Below are 13399 nucleotides of genomic sequence, written 5' to 3'. Positions count from 1 at the left end.
GCTTTTCACAAAGCTTTATGCAAAGTTTACTACTGGAAACCATTTGATGGCTAAAATCATAAATTCTGTTGATGTCAGCCAAGAAGGCGGATCAGGGGCGGGTAAGCACCAGCTGAGTGGAAATAAGGTAAGTTTTAAGGGGGATAAGGGTGGGACAAGCCACCTAAATGGTGGTTTTAACACTATAGGGTCATGAATACATGTTTGTGTTCCTGACCTTATAGTATTCCTTTAACCCCTTAGTGTCCAGAACTTTTTTCAATTTTCTTACTGTTAAGGACCAGTTTTAAGGCTGTTAAGGCTGTTTTTACATTTCTGCTGTGTTTGTGATTAACTGTAATTTTCCTCTTACTCATTTACTGTACCAGCACATATTATATACCGTTTTTCTCGCCATTAAATGGTCTTCCTAAAGAAACCATTATTTTCATCATATCACATAATTTACTTTAAAATAAATTATAAAATATGATGAAAAAATGTAAAGAAACACACTTTTCTAACTTTGACCCCCAAAATCTGTTACGCATCTACAACTGCCAAAAAACGCCTGTGCTAAATAGTTTCAAAATGTTGTCCTGAGTTTAGAAATACCCAATGTTAACATGTTCGTAGTTTTTTTTTTTTTGCAAACTATAGGGCAATAAGTACAAGTAGCCCTTTGCTATTTCCAAACCTTTTTTTTTAATACTGATTTCTGTCAGGAATCCCTGAACAACCCTTCACATGTATATATTTTTTTTACAAGAAGACAACCTAAAGTATTAAACTATAGAATATACTGCTTGAATCTCAGCTTTCCCTTATACTTCATCAGGGATTCATTCACGCATATATTCCTTCCAGGTGTATAAGCCTCTACAAACCCTCAAGTCTTACCCATGCTGGCTCCTCACTGTTTAGCAGACTTGTCCCCATTTGCAACATGGTATTAAACCTTGCTTATAGTAATATTGGAGCCGCTTTGAGCCCCATATTTTAAACCCTGGCATGCTGAGGATTGTTTTAATTACTTTCTATTTTAAATCAGCGACTCTAGAGGCAGCGCAACATATAAATCATAACAAGATCTTGAAAAGATTTAACATACAATTAAGAAATGAGACATCTTCTGTGCTTCTTTAGAAAGAGGATCAACAACTGCCATGACATCAAAGAATGGGCCAGATTCCGGAGGTTCAACTTTTAGCACACTAGAAAGAAAAAAGAAAAACTGATCTCAGAAGCAATAATATACCAAATTAATGTGAAATATGTTCTTTTAAAATATTGTTCAATAAAAATAGTTTGAAAAGAATCCATAATAAATTCTTACTATCCATTTCTTCTATTCATATTTCCTCACCATACAATGCCAATCACAAAAAGCAAAAATGGCTAATAATTCACCTTCTCAATACAGCTAAATCTCATTATGTAAGCTCACCTCAATCTCGTATCATGTTCGAAAACACCCTACATTTTAGGATAGGATTATTAGAATAATATTCCTTATTGATGGGAAATGTGGCATCAAAATCAAACTAATCTGTTAATGTCAGATACACAGTATAACCACAAATACTTGGCAACTTCACTACTTTGCATGTAAAACACATACCATACACATTAACAGAGAAGTCAGATACACCAGGCCAAATGTTAATAATTATTATACATCGGTCAGAATTAATCCACTCCTTAAAAAATCCTGCACCCAAAAAACTCATATTATACTTATCCTATGACCAAGAACTAGATCAGAATCTTTCTGTAAAAAGACTCAAGTCCATCTAGTTCAGTCTTTCAAACATCTCTGAATCTGTTGGTCAGTCAAAAGAAGGAAAAACACCCAATTTGCAAAGATCTTCAATTTTGCTACAAAATGGGAAAAGATCCTCCTTGACTCCAAAATGAAGGCCAGATTTCTACCTGGATCAAAAAGCTGCTTCTATACATATTTTTTTTTTTTTTATATCCTTGAATAATGAATATATTGTATTTTTCCCAAAATAATCCACACATTATTTTAAAATATGTAAATAACATCTTTAAAAAGGGAAACCTCCATATTTGTTGCTATTAAGGTACTGTAAAGAACCTAATCTTCTACCACAGGTAGTCTAAATGAGTGACATCTGGTCATTTGTACAGTCCTATTACTGAACAAGTTGCCACAGAGTGGTTTGTACTGGCCCTGCATATATTTGTCTTATGATTGTAATCATATCCCATTTAAGACACCACCTTTTCTCAAGTAAACAAATCAAAGTATTTAAGACTTTTTTCAGAACTAGAAGTTTGGTTTCCCCAACTTGTCTAAAGGAGAATTAATCCAACACAGAGTTATCAACCTAAGCAGAACACTCTCTCCAACAGGTTAGAAGAGGTGGTTGAGATGCCACTGAAATCTGGAATCTTCTTGTTAGTCCCACGAAGGAGGATCCACATAAATGTGTGAAACAATTGAATCTTATATTGCTATTATAGCGTGTAGTCCATACAATAATGCATAAGAAATGAATAAATAAAAATGGCCAACATAACAATGTGAATTGTAATTTTGGTCAGTGCTATAGCCATGTGACTATTTTTTATCCTTAAGACTTTACTTTGTTACATCTGCCACTGTTTTAGGGCATCTGTTTTTCATACACCTATTTTATTCCCTGTTCCTTATTTAGTCTCCATATTATTTTCTGGCGCACCCTATATTTTTGTCTATTTTACCATTTTCAAAGGTTCTTGGAGAGAATTTCCCTTTTTAGGTCTGCTGCCTTTTATTCTGTTATATAGCGCTGCCCCATTCTTTTCGCTCCCTCATATATTTAAAGCTGATGTATATTAGCACCTCCCCATTTTTGAGCCTATGGCTTCCTAAACACTAGACCTCTTAATATCCCCCACAACCATTTGTGCCTTGGAACTGCTGCAAATTATTATTTTTTTTCATTTGTGATGGTTTCGTCAGTTATTCTTTCAGGGCTCTGCTATCGAAGGCATGCACAAATTACAGGATTTGCTCAAGCCTGTGGAGGCTAGTAGTGCCTACTTTTCCTTGTGTATGACTTTTAAAAATAATTATTATAAAAAGTGTGGCTTCCCAGGGGGAAAGTATTTTGAGCATGCCAGAAGCAACAACAACAAAAAAAAAAAGAAAAATTACAGAGCAGTTTTGAATTCCCTTTACTTTCCATCGGCAGCAAAATGACTTTTGTTAGGTTTCCTACCTGTTTTTCTGCTTCATGAACCTTATATCTTGCCTGGATTCTCCTTTTGGCATTGATGATAGAAGGGAATCTATCTTCATAATCAAATCACTTGAACTTAAAGAAAGAGAACAATAAGATATTTTCTTAAAAAAATAAATAAAAAAATATATATATATATATATATATATATATATTTAAAAAAGGAATTAAGAGAATTAAGAGAAGCAAAAACCACAAGACAGAACAACAGATTTCACTTATGTGGACATTTCAATAATTATAATTTAAGAACCTATTCCCAGGCCTACTGCTTATAGAGACAAAAGTTAAATAGTTAGGATAGTTTACAGAGCTAGATATTAAGAGGTAGATATGGCTGTCAATTCTGACAGCCACAAAATCTAGTACGTTGAGATAAGAGAGAAGGATTAGGCATGTAGTCTTAAGTCAGGAAATGATCTGTGTCAAATATTTTGAATCAGCTGAGTCTTTCTAAAGTCGTGCCCGCATGAAGCAAAGGTATGTACAAACAAGCTGCACCAAGAATTTCAACATATGGACGAAAGGTTGATGTAGAAGAAGGAATTTGATTTCTTGCCCACAATCATTGATTTTCTGATGACACCGGTATACTACATTAAGTAATAATAATCAGCATGAATGCTCAGAGACATTAACCTGTGGTAAATGAGGTATACAAGATATTAATAATTTGTATTTGTTCAGTAATATTTCCATAGGTAATGCTGGTCATTTTGATGTGGATGTGTATATTGCAGAAAAAAAAAAAAAAAGAATATTATCAAACAGAGAGTAGTGCAAAGCTCCCTGAACAGATTTCAATAATAGTAAATGTAGCTAGTAAGAACCTGGAGTAGCAAGCAAAGGGATTAAAAAAAACAAAATAAAATTACCAACGTCAATATGGTACTATGAAGAATATAAATAGTTTATAGTACTCAGTCTATGTAAATTAAAGACATTTGCAAAACTACAGAGGAGTTAAAATCCTTAACTAGGTGCACAAAGCAGAGTTATAACAAGATCGGATTTTAAAAAGAGCAATCTATATTTATATTATATTTAAATAATAAGAGAAAAGATTCTCATATATCATTGACGGTGATTGAAAAAGAAAATAAATTAACGGAGATCCTTCTTGAATAGGCTTACAGTTTCAGGAGGCAGGATTTAAATTATATTTACTTCTACACATCCAAACATATATTACTTCGCAATGGACAATGTAGTATGGGTATATAAACTTTGTGTTTTTTGTTGTGGTTGTTTTTTTTTGTTTTTTGTTTTTTACTATTTATAGAAAAATAACCTATTGAATTTGTAGATCCTCTTATGATTTTAATTAATTTTGTAGTTACCGGTCACTATTACAAAGGGTGCATTGCTGTACTGATGATTTATTTTGAGAAAATACTGAATGGTATTTAACAGATACCATATTCATCATAAATTATTTTTGGATAATAGAATTATCACCATTAGTATTAGTATTCTCATAATGAATATATCAGGTTTTATTTAAACAGCTTATGTTTGCATCGTTTGATACTAACTGCAGTCCACATTCATGCTTCCAGGTCTATATTGATATCTACCTTTCTGAAGATAATGTTCTCTTTTTCACAAGGTTTTTTATTTTTTCAGCAGAGGTACTGTATGTAATCTTTTCCAGTAAATGGAAATCCTCCTCATTAAATTCACCAACTTCAACAGAACTCAAAACCTAAAAGGGAAACAAGAAAAATAAGAAAAAAAAAAAAAAAAAGGAAATTATTCAATCCTGCTACATTTAATCTATCAAGTCCGGACATTAACATGTATGAAACTGTTGCAAATACACATGAAATAATGGCAATTATTGAAATTATACTGTAGGAAATTATGCACTGAGCTATGATGAGAATGCAACTAAATAAAGTCTCCTGAACAAAGTTTAAGAAAACAAAATGTAACCCTTTACTATGGGATTCATGCATACACTATTCCCAAGGTGTATTCTCATAGCCCAGAAACATGTATAAAGATTTTGACGATTGTAGGTATATTTTATATAATAAACAAATTTAATTTGCCAATGCTGCCCTTTGGGGTCACTCTGCTAAGCCCCTTGCAGCTGTTTTGGCAGATAGTGAGTTCACATAGATCTAGGACGGACCATGACCAAGACCTGGATCATTGCCCTCCTCTCTGCCCAAAAAGTAAGCAAGAATGGGGCAAAAAAAAAAAAAAAGAAGAAAGAAAGAAAGAAAATATTAAATATGAACACAAGGTGTTGCCACACAGACTTAAACTCCCAACACTCACCTTGCCATACTCCACACAGATCCCCAAAGTCACCCTGTCACATTCACCCCCCTGCACACACAATCAACCACCAAATTCACCCCCACACAGTCACTCTGTTACGCTCACCCACCCCCACAGTTAACCCCCACACTCACCATGTCACACTTAGGCTCACCACACTCACACTCAACTTGCACTCACCGCTGTCATCCTAATACACAGTCATCCTCATACATAAGCACCAAAGACAGTCACCCCCTTACACATACACAACCTCGTCAAAAACATAATGCACACACCAAGACAACAAGCAGTCCCACCATACACAACACAATGCATACAAATGCCCAGGCACATACACTCACATTTGCAAGTCTCAGACACAGTCACTGTTGCACATACACACACGTACACTCCCAGACACACACACACTGCCACACACATACAGAGATGTAAAATGCCAGACACACAGATACTGATACACACTGACAGACACACTCAGTCAGAAATACTCCTTGTATGTACTGTTGTTTGCATTGTGAGTAGAATAAATTCATACTTTTTTTTTCTATAAAGAACTTCGGATTGTGTATTGATATTTTTGGGTGATATATTTGTGGGTGATATAGAAGTCTTGAAGAAAGTATAAACATCAAAAGACGTAGTCCAGACACATCTAATATATACTTATTTATAACAAGGATGAACCAAACTTTTCTGCTCTGCATAAGTCCAAAACATACTGAAGCATTTCCTGCTTTGATATGTCCAAAAAAAAACAACACCCAAATAATAAAGCTGAACTTCTAGGCAAAATGCAACAAGCATGGAAGCATTGTATATTTTGGAATTTGCACTGGATGTCAGACTTGCCACTTCAGGTTTGCATTCAATATAAGCCCCCAGTCCCACCCCAAACAAGCTAGAAGCACAAATGAGTAGATATAAGAATGTGCCATTACATCTGAACTGACAATTCCTCTAAGTCTGAAATATAGTTGCCTTTGAAGAAGAATAAATTAGGTGTAAAGAAAACATTTGATGCTTGCATTCTTTGTTTTCTTTATCTTGGTTTATGGTTTGAGCTTTGTAAACTGTGCCTAGAAAGTGCCCCACAGACATCTACAGCATTCACATGCACCAACCCATGTAATTTTACCTCCGTTGAGAAAATCTATCTTTAGTCTTTGTCCTTTTATGGGACTGATTTATCAAATTGTCAGGGCTGTCGCTGCTGGATAAATTAGTCTCATAAACAAAGATAGGACCAAGATAAAGTTAAATGTCTTGTAAACCGAGATCATAATTCGTTGAATGGTTTGTTGTCTAATTATTATTGTGAGTAATTACTTCAGAATGGTAAAACGGGAGTAGGCATTTAACATTCAGGCATATGAACGGATAACACAACACATTCAATGACTAATACGTTGAGCGTGTTGGTTAAAATTAATGTCTTCCTTTCACAGAAGATCAGGAATATTTCTATAGGATTTAGCATATACTCTTTCTTAAAGTACATGTACAAGTGAACACAATATTGTGGTGGAACTGCAGTAAATGAATAGAAAATGAAAGACATTTTGAAAAAAAAAAACGAAACATCAAATGATACAACATCCACTACATCTGATAAGCCTGGCACACGGGTTCTGATAACTGACCTTGGAAACTTTCACTCCTTTGAACACTTTTCAGTGGGATTGCCAAGGTAGTAAAAGTATCCCTCACCCTACTCTAAAGTCAAATTTGCCATATTACTACAGCTTCCCCGTATAGCAAGCAGTTATTCAAATACCGTATATACTCGAGTATAAGCAGAGTTTTTCAGCACATATTTTGTGCTGAAAAACCCCAACTCGGCTTATACTCGAGTCATTTGTCTGTATTATGGCAATTTACATTGCCATAATACAGACAATGGGGCTGTGTAGGAGGGGGGCTGGCAGGGAGCTCTTACTTACCTCTCCTGCAGCTCCTGTCAGCTCCCTCCGCCTCCGCGCCGGTCCGTTCAGCACCTCTGTCAGCTCCCAGTGTAAGTCTCGCGAGAGCCGCGGGGTCATAGTGCGGCCGCGAGACTTACACTGGGACTTACACTGGGAGCTGCACGGACCGGCGCGGAGGAGGAGAGAGCTGACAGGAGCTGCAGGAGAGGTAAGTAGCCGCTCTGCCAGCCCCCCTCCTACACAGCCCATCCACTGGACCACCAGGAAGTGAGATACCCCCTCCCTGCCATGTATCAAGCAGGGAGGTGGGACGAAAAAAAATAAAATAATAAAATAAAAAATAATAACTAAATAAAATAAAAAATAATAAAAAAAATTAAAATAATTAAAAAATAATAATAAAATTGCCCACCAAGGCTCTGCAACACACACACACTGCACTCATACACACACACACGCTGCACTCATACACACACGCTGCACTCATACACACACTGTAAATAAATATTCAATTAATATAATTTTTTTAGGATCTAATTTTATTTATAAATTTACCAGTAGCTGCTGCATTTCCCACCCTAGTCTTATACTCGAGTCAATAAGTTTTCCCAGTTTTTGGGGTAAAATTAGGGGCCTCGACTTATATTCGGGTCGGCTTATACTCTAGTATATACGGTAAAATAAAAGCCACATATGACAGGGCTCCCAGCATCTAGGTTAACTAGGAGACTCGTATTATGTCAAATAAGTTGATTAGAGTTATGTATAGAGTTAGGACCTAATTGAAAAGTAAAAACAGAGTTAAATTGCAAAATTGTGAACCAAGATAATTCTGTGAGCAATCACCTTACCAAGAGCTACAGCAAGTTAATACTGGTATAGTAACGGTCTTCTATGAGCACAGATAGATCATTCATTTTTTAACAGACCATCCAGACGTAATGAAAGAGCCAATTGTGGTCATGCAAGTGTATCATGAGGACCTACATTCTTAGGTAGAAGTGACATTTTATAGAAAGGCAATCAAAGAAAATGTATACTACAGCTCTGAATTGAAAACCCTTCAGTAATTCCAACATTATTGTAGGAATAACAGGTGTCAGCTAGCTCTGAGAACACCTAGAAAAATCGAAAAATTCACTTTGTCAAAAAGATGTCTGAACCCGAACAGTTTTAACCAAGGTTTAAAATTTGAAGTCTTATGCTGCTAGCCATGCTTTGAAAGTAACTTGCCACTGTAAGTTATTATTATTATGATATTTATAGAGCGCCGTCAAATTCCGCAGCGCTTTACAATGGGTGGACGAACAGACATGTAGTTGTAACCAGACAAGTTGGACACACATGAAGAGAGGGGTTGAGGGCCCTGCTCAATGAGCTTACATGCTAGAGGGAGTGGGGTAAAATGACACAACAAGGTAAGGATAGTATTAGATTAGTGACAGTTGCAGAAGAGGAATCAGTTGGGAGCTATTAACAGTTTAATCGATACGCTTTTATGAAGAAGTGGGTTTATAACAATTTTTTGAAGGAGTTATAGCATATTCGCCAGGTGTGAAATTCTACTTGCAAGGCTGCATTTTCACTTGCCAATTGCTAATATTGCAATGGCTAGTAGTGAATCTTTAGATTAGAAGATATCCAAGCTGATGGATAGAACATCCGGTAGATCTAAATATATAATAAAGTGCATATATGACAGGTTGTAACACAAAGCTGCTTGTTGTCAAACTGCAATACCCACAGTGGTAAGAAATGAAATACCAGATACTGCAATACATAACATAGAAAATCTAATAACAACGGGATTTGAAGACATGAAAATGACGAAACATTTATGAATTTTAATACCTTGGTTGTAATGTGAAAGCCAAACACATTAAATATATTTGAAGTGTTAAACTGCCCATTAAATACTTCTATAATCATCTGCAAAGCACAGAGTGATAATTGCATGTAAGCTACTATTTATTCATAAATGACATGCCCAGCAGTACAATATAGCCCACAAAGCACAGTACTTAACGCTCTTTGAATGTACATACTTATGATTATGACATATTTCTCCCAATGCTGCAAAGAAGTCAACAGTTTCATGGCAGCCAAGAATTAAATGCAACAATGCTAAGTACATGAGGCATTAACATATTTATATCGATGTTCCTATATTCCCTTACAGTCATATACGCTTTTCGCTGCAGTAAAATGAATTGAAAAGATCAGTGCAAATAACGAATACAGAGAAACAGGTGTTTCATTCTTGGCAACTGTCAGAAAGCGCAACACGTCAACATGTTTTACATGGATGCCATTATAACATCCACTACATCTGATAAGCCTGACACAACGGTTCTGATAAGCTGCCTTTGGAAACTTTCACTTTGAATTAGCAAACATGGGAAGGGGATGAAATTTAGGTGATGGCATTAGCTTATAACAAACAAAGTCATCCCTGCACTAATAACAGTAATTATACATTTATAATAGACAGTGTGTATCAGTAGCCAAATTGATGTGGTTTTGGTTGGCAGAAGCAAAATAGAGTGTGTTCTAATTCTGAACAATAATTTGCAATTGCTGTTATGGTCAAATTTTTAAGAGTAATCAAAACCATGCATTCCCATTATAAAAAACAAACAAACAAACAAACAAATAAAAAAACTTGAAAGTCAGAAAGCTAGTGTGTATTAGTAACAGAATAAAAAATGAGGCTAGCAAATACCATCAGCCAAGTGATCTGCAAATAAAACATCTAGGATGGCTAGCAAACAATGGCAGAACACGAATATTCCTGTAACGTGCGGATGCCTGATAACATTTAGTAAAAATAAACTCTGTTATTGTGGGTTATTATATGCATCAGTCTCCAATAACTGTCATGCTAAAAGGTAAGCATTTACTTGTATACATACGGTACTTTAAAAATATACCGAAAAAATAAATTCATATTTTTGGAGAATGGAAACAATGCACACATATGGGTTTTATTGACAATTAGGCTAGAGCCAAGCAATGGGATTTTTAATTTTTTTTTAAATTTATAATACATTTCTATAGCAATAAATTCTAGTGGCTAATATGTGACTATTTTCATATGTTGTCACACTTTAATGCTCTGTGCAGACAGTCATCTAATCATGGGTTGTTTAAACGTCTTGGAGTTGATGAAGTTAAATTCAGACCTTGATTTGTTTATTCAAGATAATGTTTTTAGCAGCATTGGTGAACATTTCAATTTGAAATTCAGTGTCACCTTTTTGTCCTTGAAGATGCCTAGGTTTTTTCACAATTTTGTTGGTGAGGTTGTATTGGGTCATGGTTGAACTGTGGGTGGAACTTAGCTTCTTGTTTATGTTCTCGGGGGAAAGCTGTTATAGTCACTATTAGAGTCAATGTATGAGGTTAAAATGAATGTTTGCAAATCATCTAGTTAAGGAGTTAACGTCTCTTTATGGGAATGTATAATAATTAAAAAAAAGTGCAAGAATGCAGTAGTAAGCCAATACATGGATATAAAAGAGTTCAGCTCTTAAAGGGACACTCTGGGCACCAATAAATATTTAGCAGAATGCTTCACCATAAGCCTGCCTCCTTAGCTATGCCCCATCATGTCAGAAAGACATCCTTATCAAATGTATGCACACAGTCTCAGACCCAAAAGCAAAAGCAAATGAGTGAACAGCTTTTAATGCACAACCTTGCTGCAGACAGTCATCAATACTATAAATGGGTAGTGATATCCTTATTAAATGTCTAATCTCCTTCTAATGCAGGTTGCTTTGGAGTTTGGATCATTCAGTCCTGTCAATGGATGAGCTGTGTGCATACATTTTTGACAAGGAAGTATTTTTTTTTTTGGAGTGAGGGCGTGTGGCTACAGAGGAAGGCTTATGGTGCAACACTTTGCAACACATTTAAAGGACCACTAAGTAGTCATTTGGTCTCCCCCACCCTCATGGCCCCCTACCACTGGGCTGAAGGGTTAGAACCCCTTCAGCCACTTACCTTAATCCAGCGCCGGGCTCCCTCAGCACTGGTGACCTCTGACGTTGGCTCTCGAGTGGAGCCGAATGCGCATGCGCATTAAAACAGCCCATAGGAAAGCATTACTCAATGCTTTCCTATTGACATACAGCGTCTTCTCACTGTGATTTTCACAGTGAGAATCGCGGAAGCGGCCTCTAGTGGCTGTCAGTGAGACAGCCACTAGAGGCTGGATTAACCCTGCAGTGTAAACATAGCAGTTTCTCTGCAGGGTTAAAACTAGAGGGACCTGGCACCCAGACCAAATGTTTTGTTTGTCTTAAAGACACAGTGTACCAACAAACGTTTTAGTATTGATATTATAGAGTGATCTTCTTGAGCTATTTCACTTTGAAAGTGTGCAGCTTTTTATTTCTTATACAGGTGATACTCGAAAAATTATAATATCGTGCAAAAGTTCATTTATTTCAGTAATGCAACGTAAAAGGGGAAACTAATATATGAGATAGACGCATTACATGCAAAGCAAGATAGTTGAAGTCGTGATTAGTCATAAGTGCGATGATTATGGCTTACAGCTCATGAAAACCCCAAATCCACAATCTCGGTAAATTACAATATTACATGCAATCAATAAAACAAGGAATGTACGTAGAACAATATCGGACCTCTGAAAAGTATAAGCATGCATATGGACTCAGTACTTGGTTTGGGCCCCTTTTGCAGCAATTGCTGCCTCAATGCGGTGTGGCATGGAAGCTATCAGCCTGTGGCACTGCTGAGGTGTTATGGAAGACCAGGGTGCTTCAATAGCCGCCTTCAGCTCTTCTGCACTGTTCGGTCTCTTGTCAATGCACCATATATTCTCTATGGGGTTCAGGTCAGGCAAGTTTGCTGGCCAATCAAGCACAGTAGTCCCACGGTCATTGAACCAGGCTTTGGTGGGTTTGGCAGTATGGGCATGTGCCAAGTCCTGCTGGAAAATGAAGTCCGCATCCCCATAAAGCTTGTCTGTGGAAGGAAGCATGAAGTGCTCCAAAATCTCCTGGTAGACGCCTTCGTTGACCCTGGACTTAATGAAGCACAGTGGACCAACACCAGCAGATGACATGGCTCCCCAAATCAACACAGACTGTGGAAACGTCACACTGGACTTCAAGCATCTTGTAGTGTGTGCCTCTCCATTCTTCTTCCAGACTCTGGGTCCTTGGTTTCCAAATGAGATGCAAAAGTTGCTCTCATCAGAAAAGAGGACTTTGGATCACTGAGCAACAGCCCAGGTAAGACGCTTCTGACGTTGTTTGCTGTTCAGGAGTGACTTGACAAGAGAAATACGACATTTGAAGCCCATGTCCAGGATCCGTCTGTGTGTGGTGGCTCTTGATGCACTGACTTCAGCCTCAGTCCACTCCTTGTGAAAGTCCCCAACACTTTTGAATGGCCTTTTCCTGACAATCCTCTCCAGGCTGCAGTCATCCCTGCTGCTTGTGTTATGGACAAAATACTTGAATGGATAAAATGTCTATTTACTAATGTCTATTTATTCTGTGTATCTGTGTTCACTGTGTAAAACTGGCTGCTAGAGTAAAAGCTTCCCTTCCCCCTCTCTGTGTCCTCAATAACCATTTCCACTGTAAACCCCTCACATCCTGCTCCCCCTCCCATCATGTAACCAAAATGGAGAATTGCCGTTAACGTAACTGCTTCCCTTTCTAACCCCTCCCCCGCTTCCTTTGTTCAAGTAAAGGCTCTCTCTAGAAACATGTCACGTGTAGTAAAATGGAGCTGGAATGGGGCTGGGATACAAAGAAATGTCATGTGATGATGCTGGGGTCACGCCCAGTAGGGTGGGTTTAGACAAGACCCCTTAGACTGTTAACCAATTGTTGATTGTATACTTTATGTTAACTGTGACTCTGTACATGACGTATTTCTGCTTTAAAAGGGAATCGCACCCCCTGGAATAAAGGC

The 13399-nt window shown here is 37.0% G+C and overlaps 1 protein-coding gene across 1 annotated transcript in view; it reads right to left on the bottom strand.

Annotated features, from left to right (window-relative positions):
• Positions 1–13399, bottom strand: part of UGGT2 (UDP-glucose glycoprotein glucosyltransferase 2) — a 250653-nt gene that overhangs the window by 95130 nt on the left and 142124 nt on the right. Inside the window, exons 23-25 of the mRNA XM_063425741.1 lie at positions 4808–4935; positions 3210–3305; positions 1091–1193 (exon numbers count right to left, since the gene is read on the bottom strand). Of these exons, the coding sequence (XP_063281811.1) occupies positions 1091–1193; positions 3210–3305; positions 4808–4935 (327 nt within the window). The remainder of the gene's footprint in view (positions 1–1090; positions 1194–3209; positions 3306–4807; positions 4936–13399) is intronic.

Source organism: Pelobates fuscus, chromosome 1 (genome assembly GCF_036172605.1).
Source record: "Pelobates fuscus isolate aPelFus1 chromosome 1, aPelFus1.pri, whole genome shotgun sequence".
Lineage (NCBI taxonomy): Eukaryota > Metazoa > Chordata > Amphibia > Anura > Pelobatidae > Pelobates > Pelobates fuscus.
Note: the sequence above shows the minus strand (reverse complement) of the source record. Positions and strands in the feature narration are given on the sequence as shown.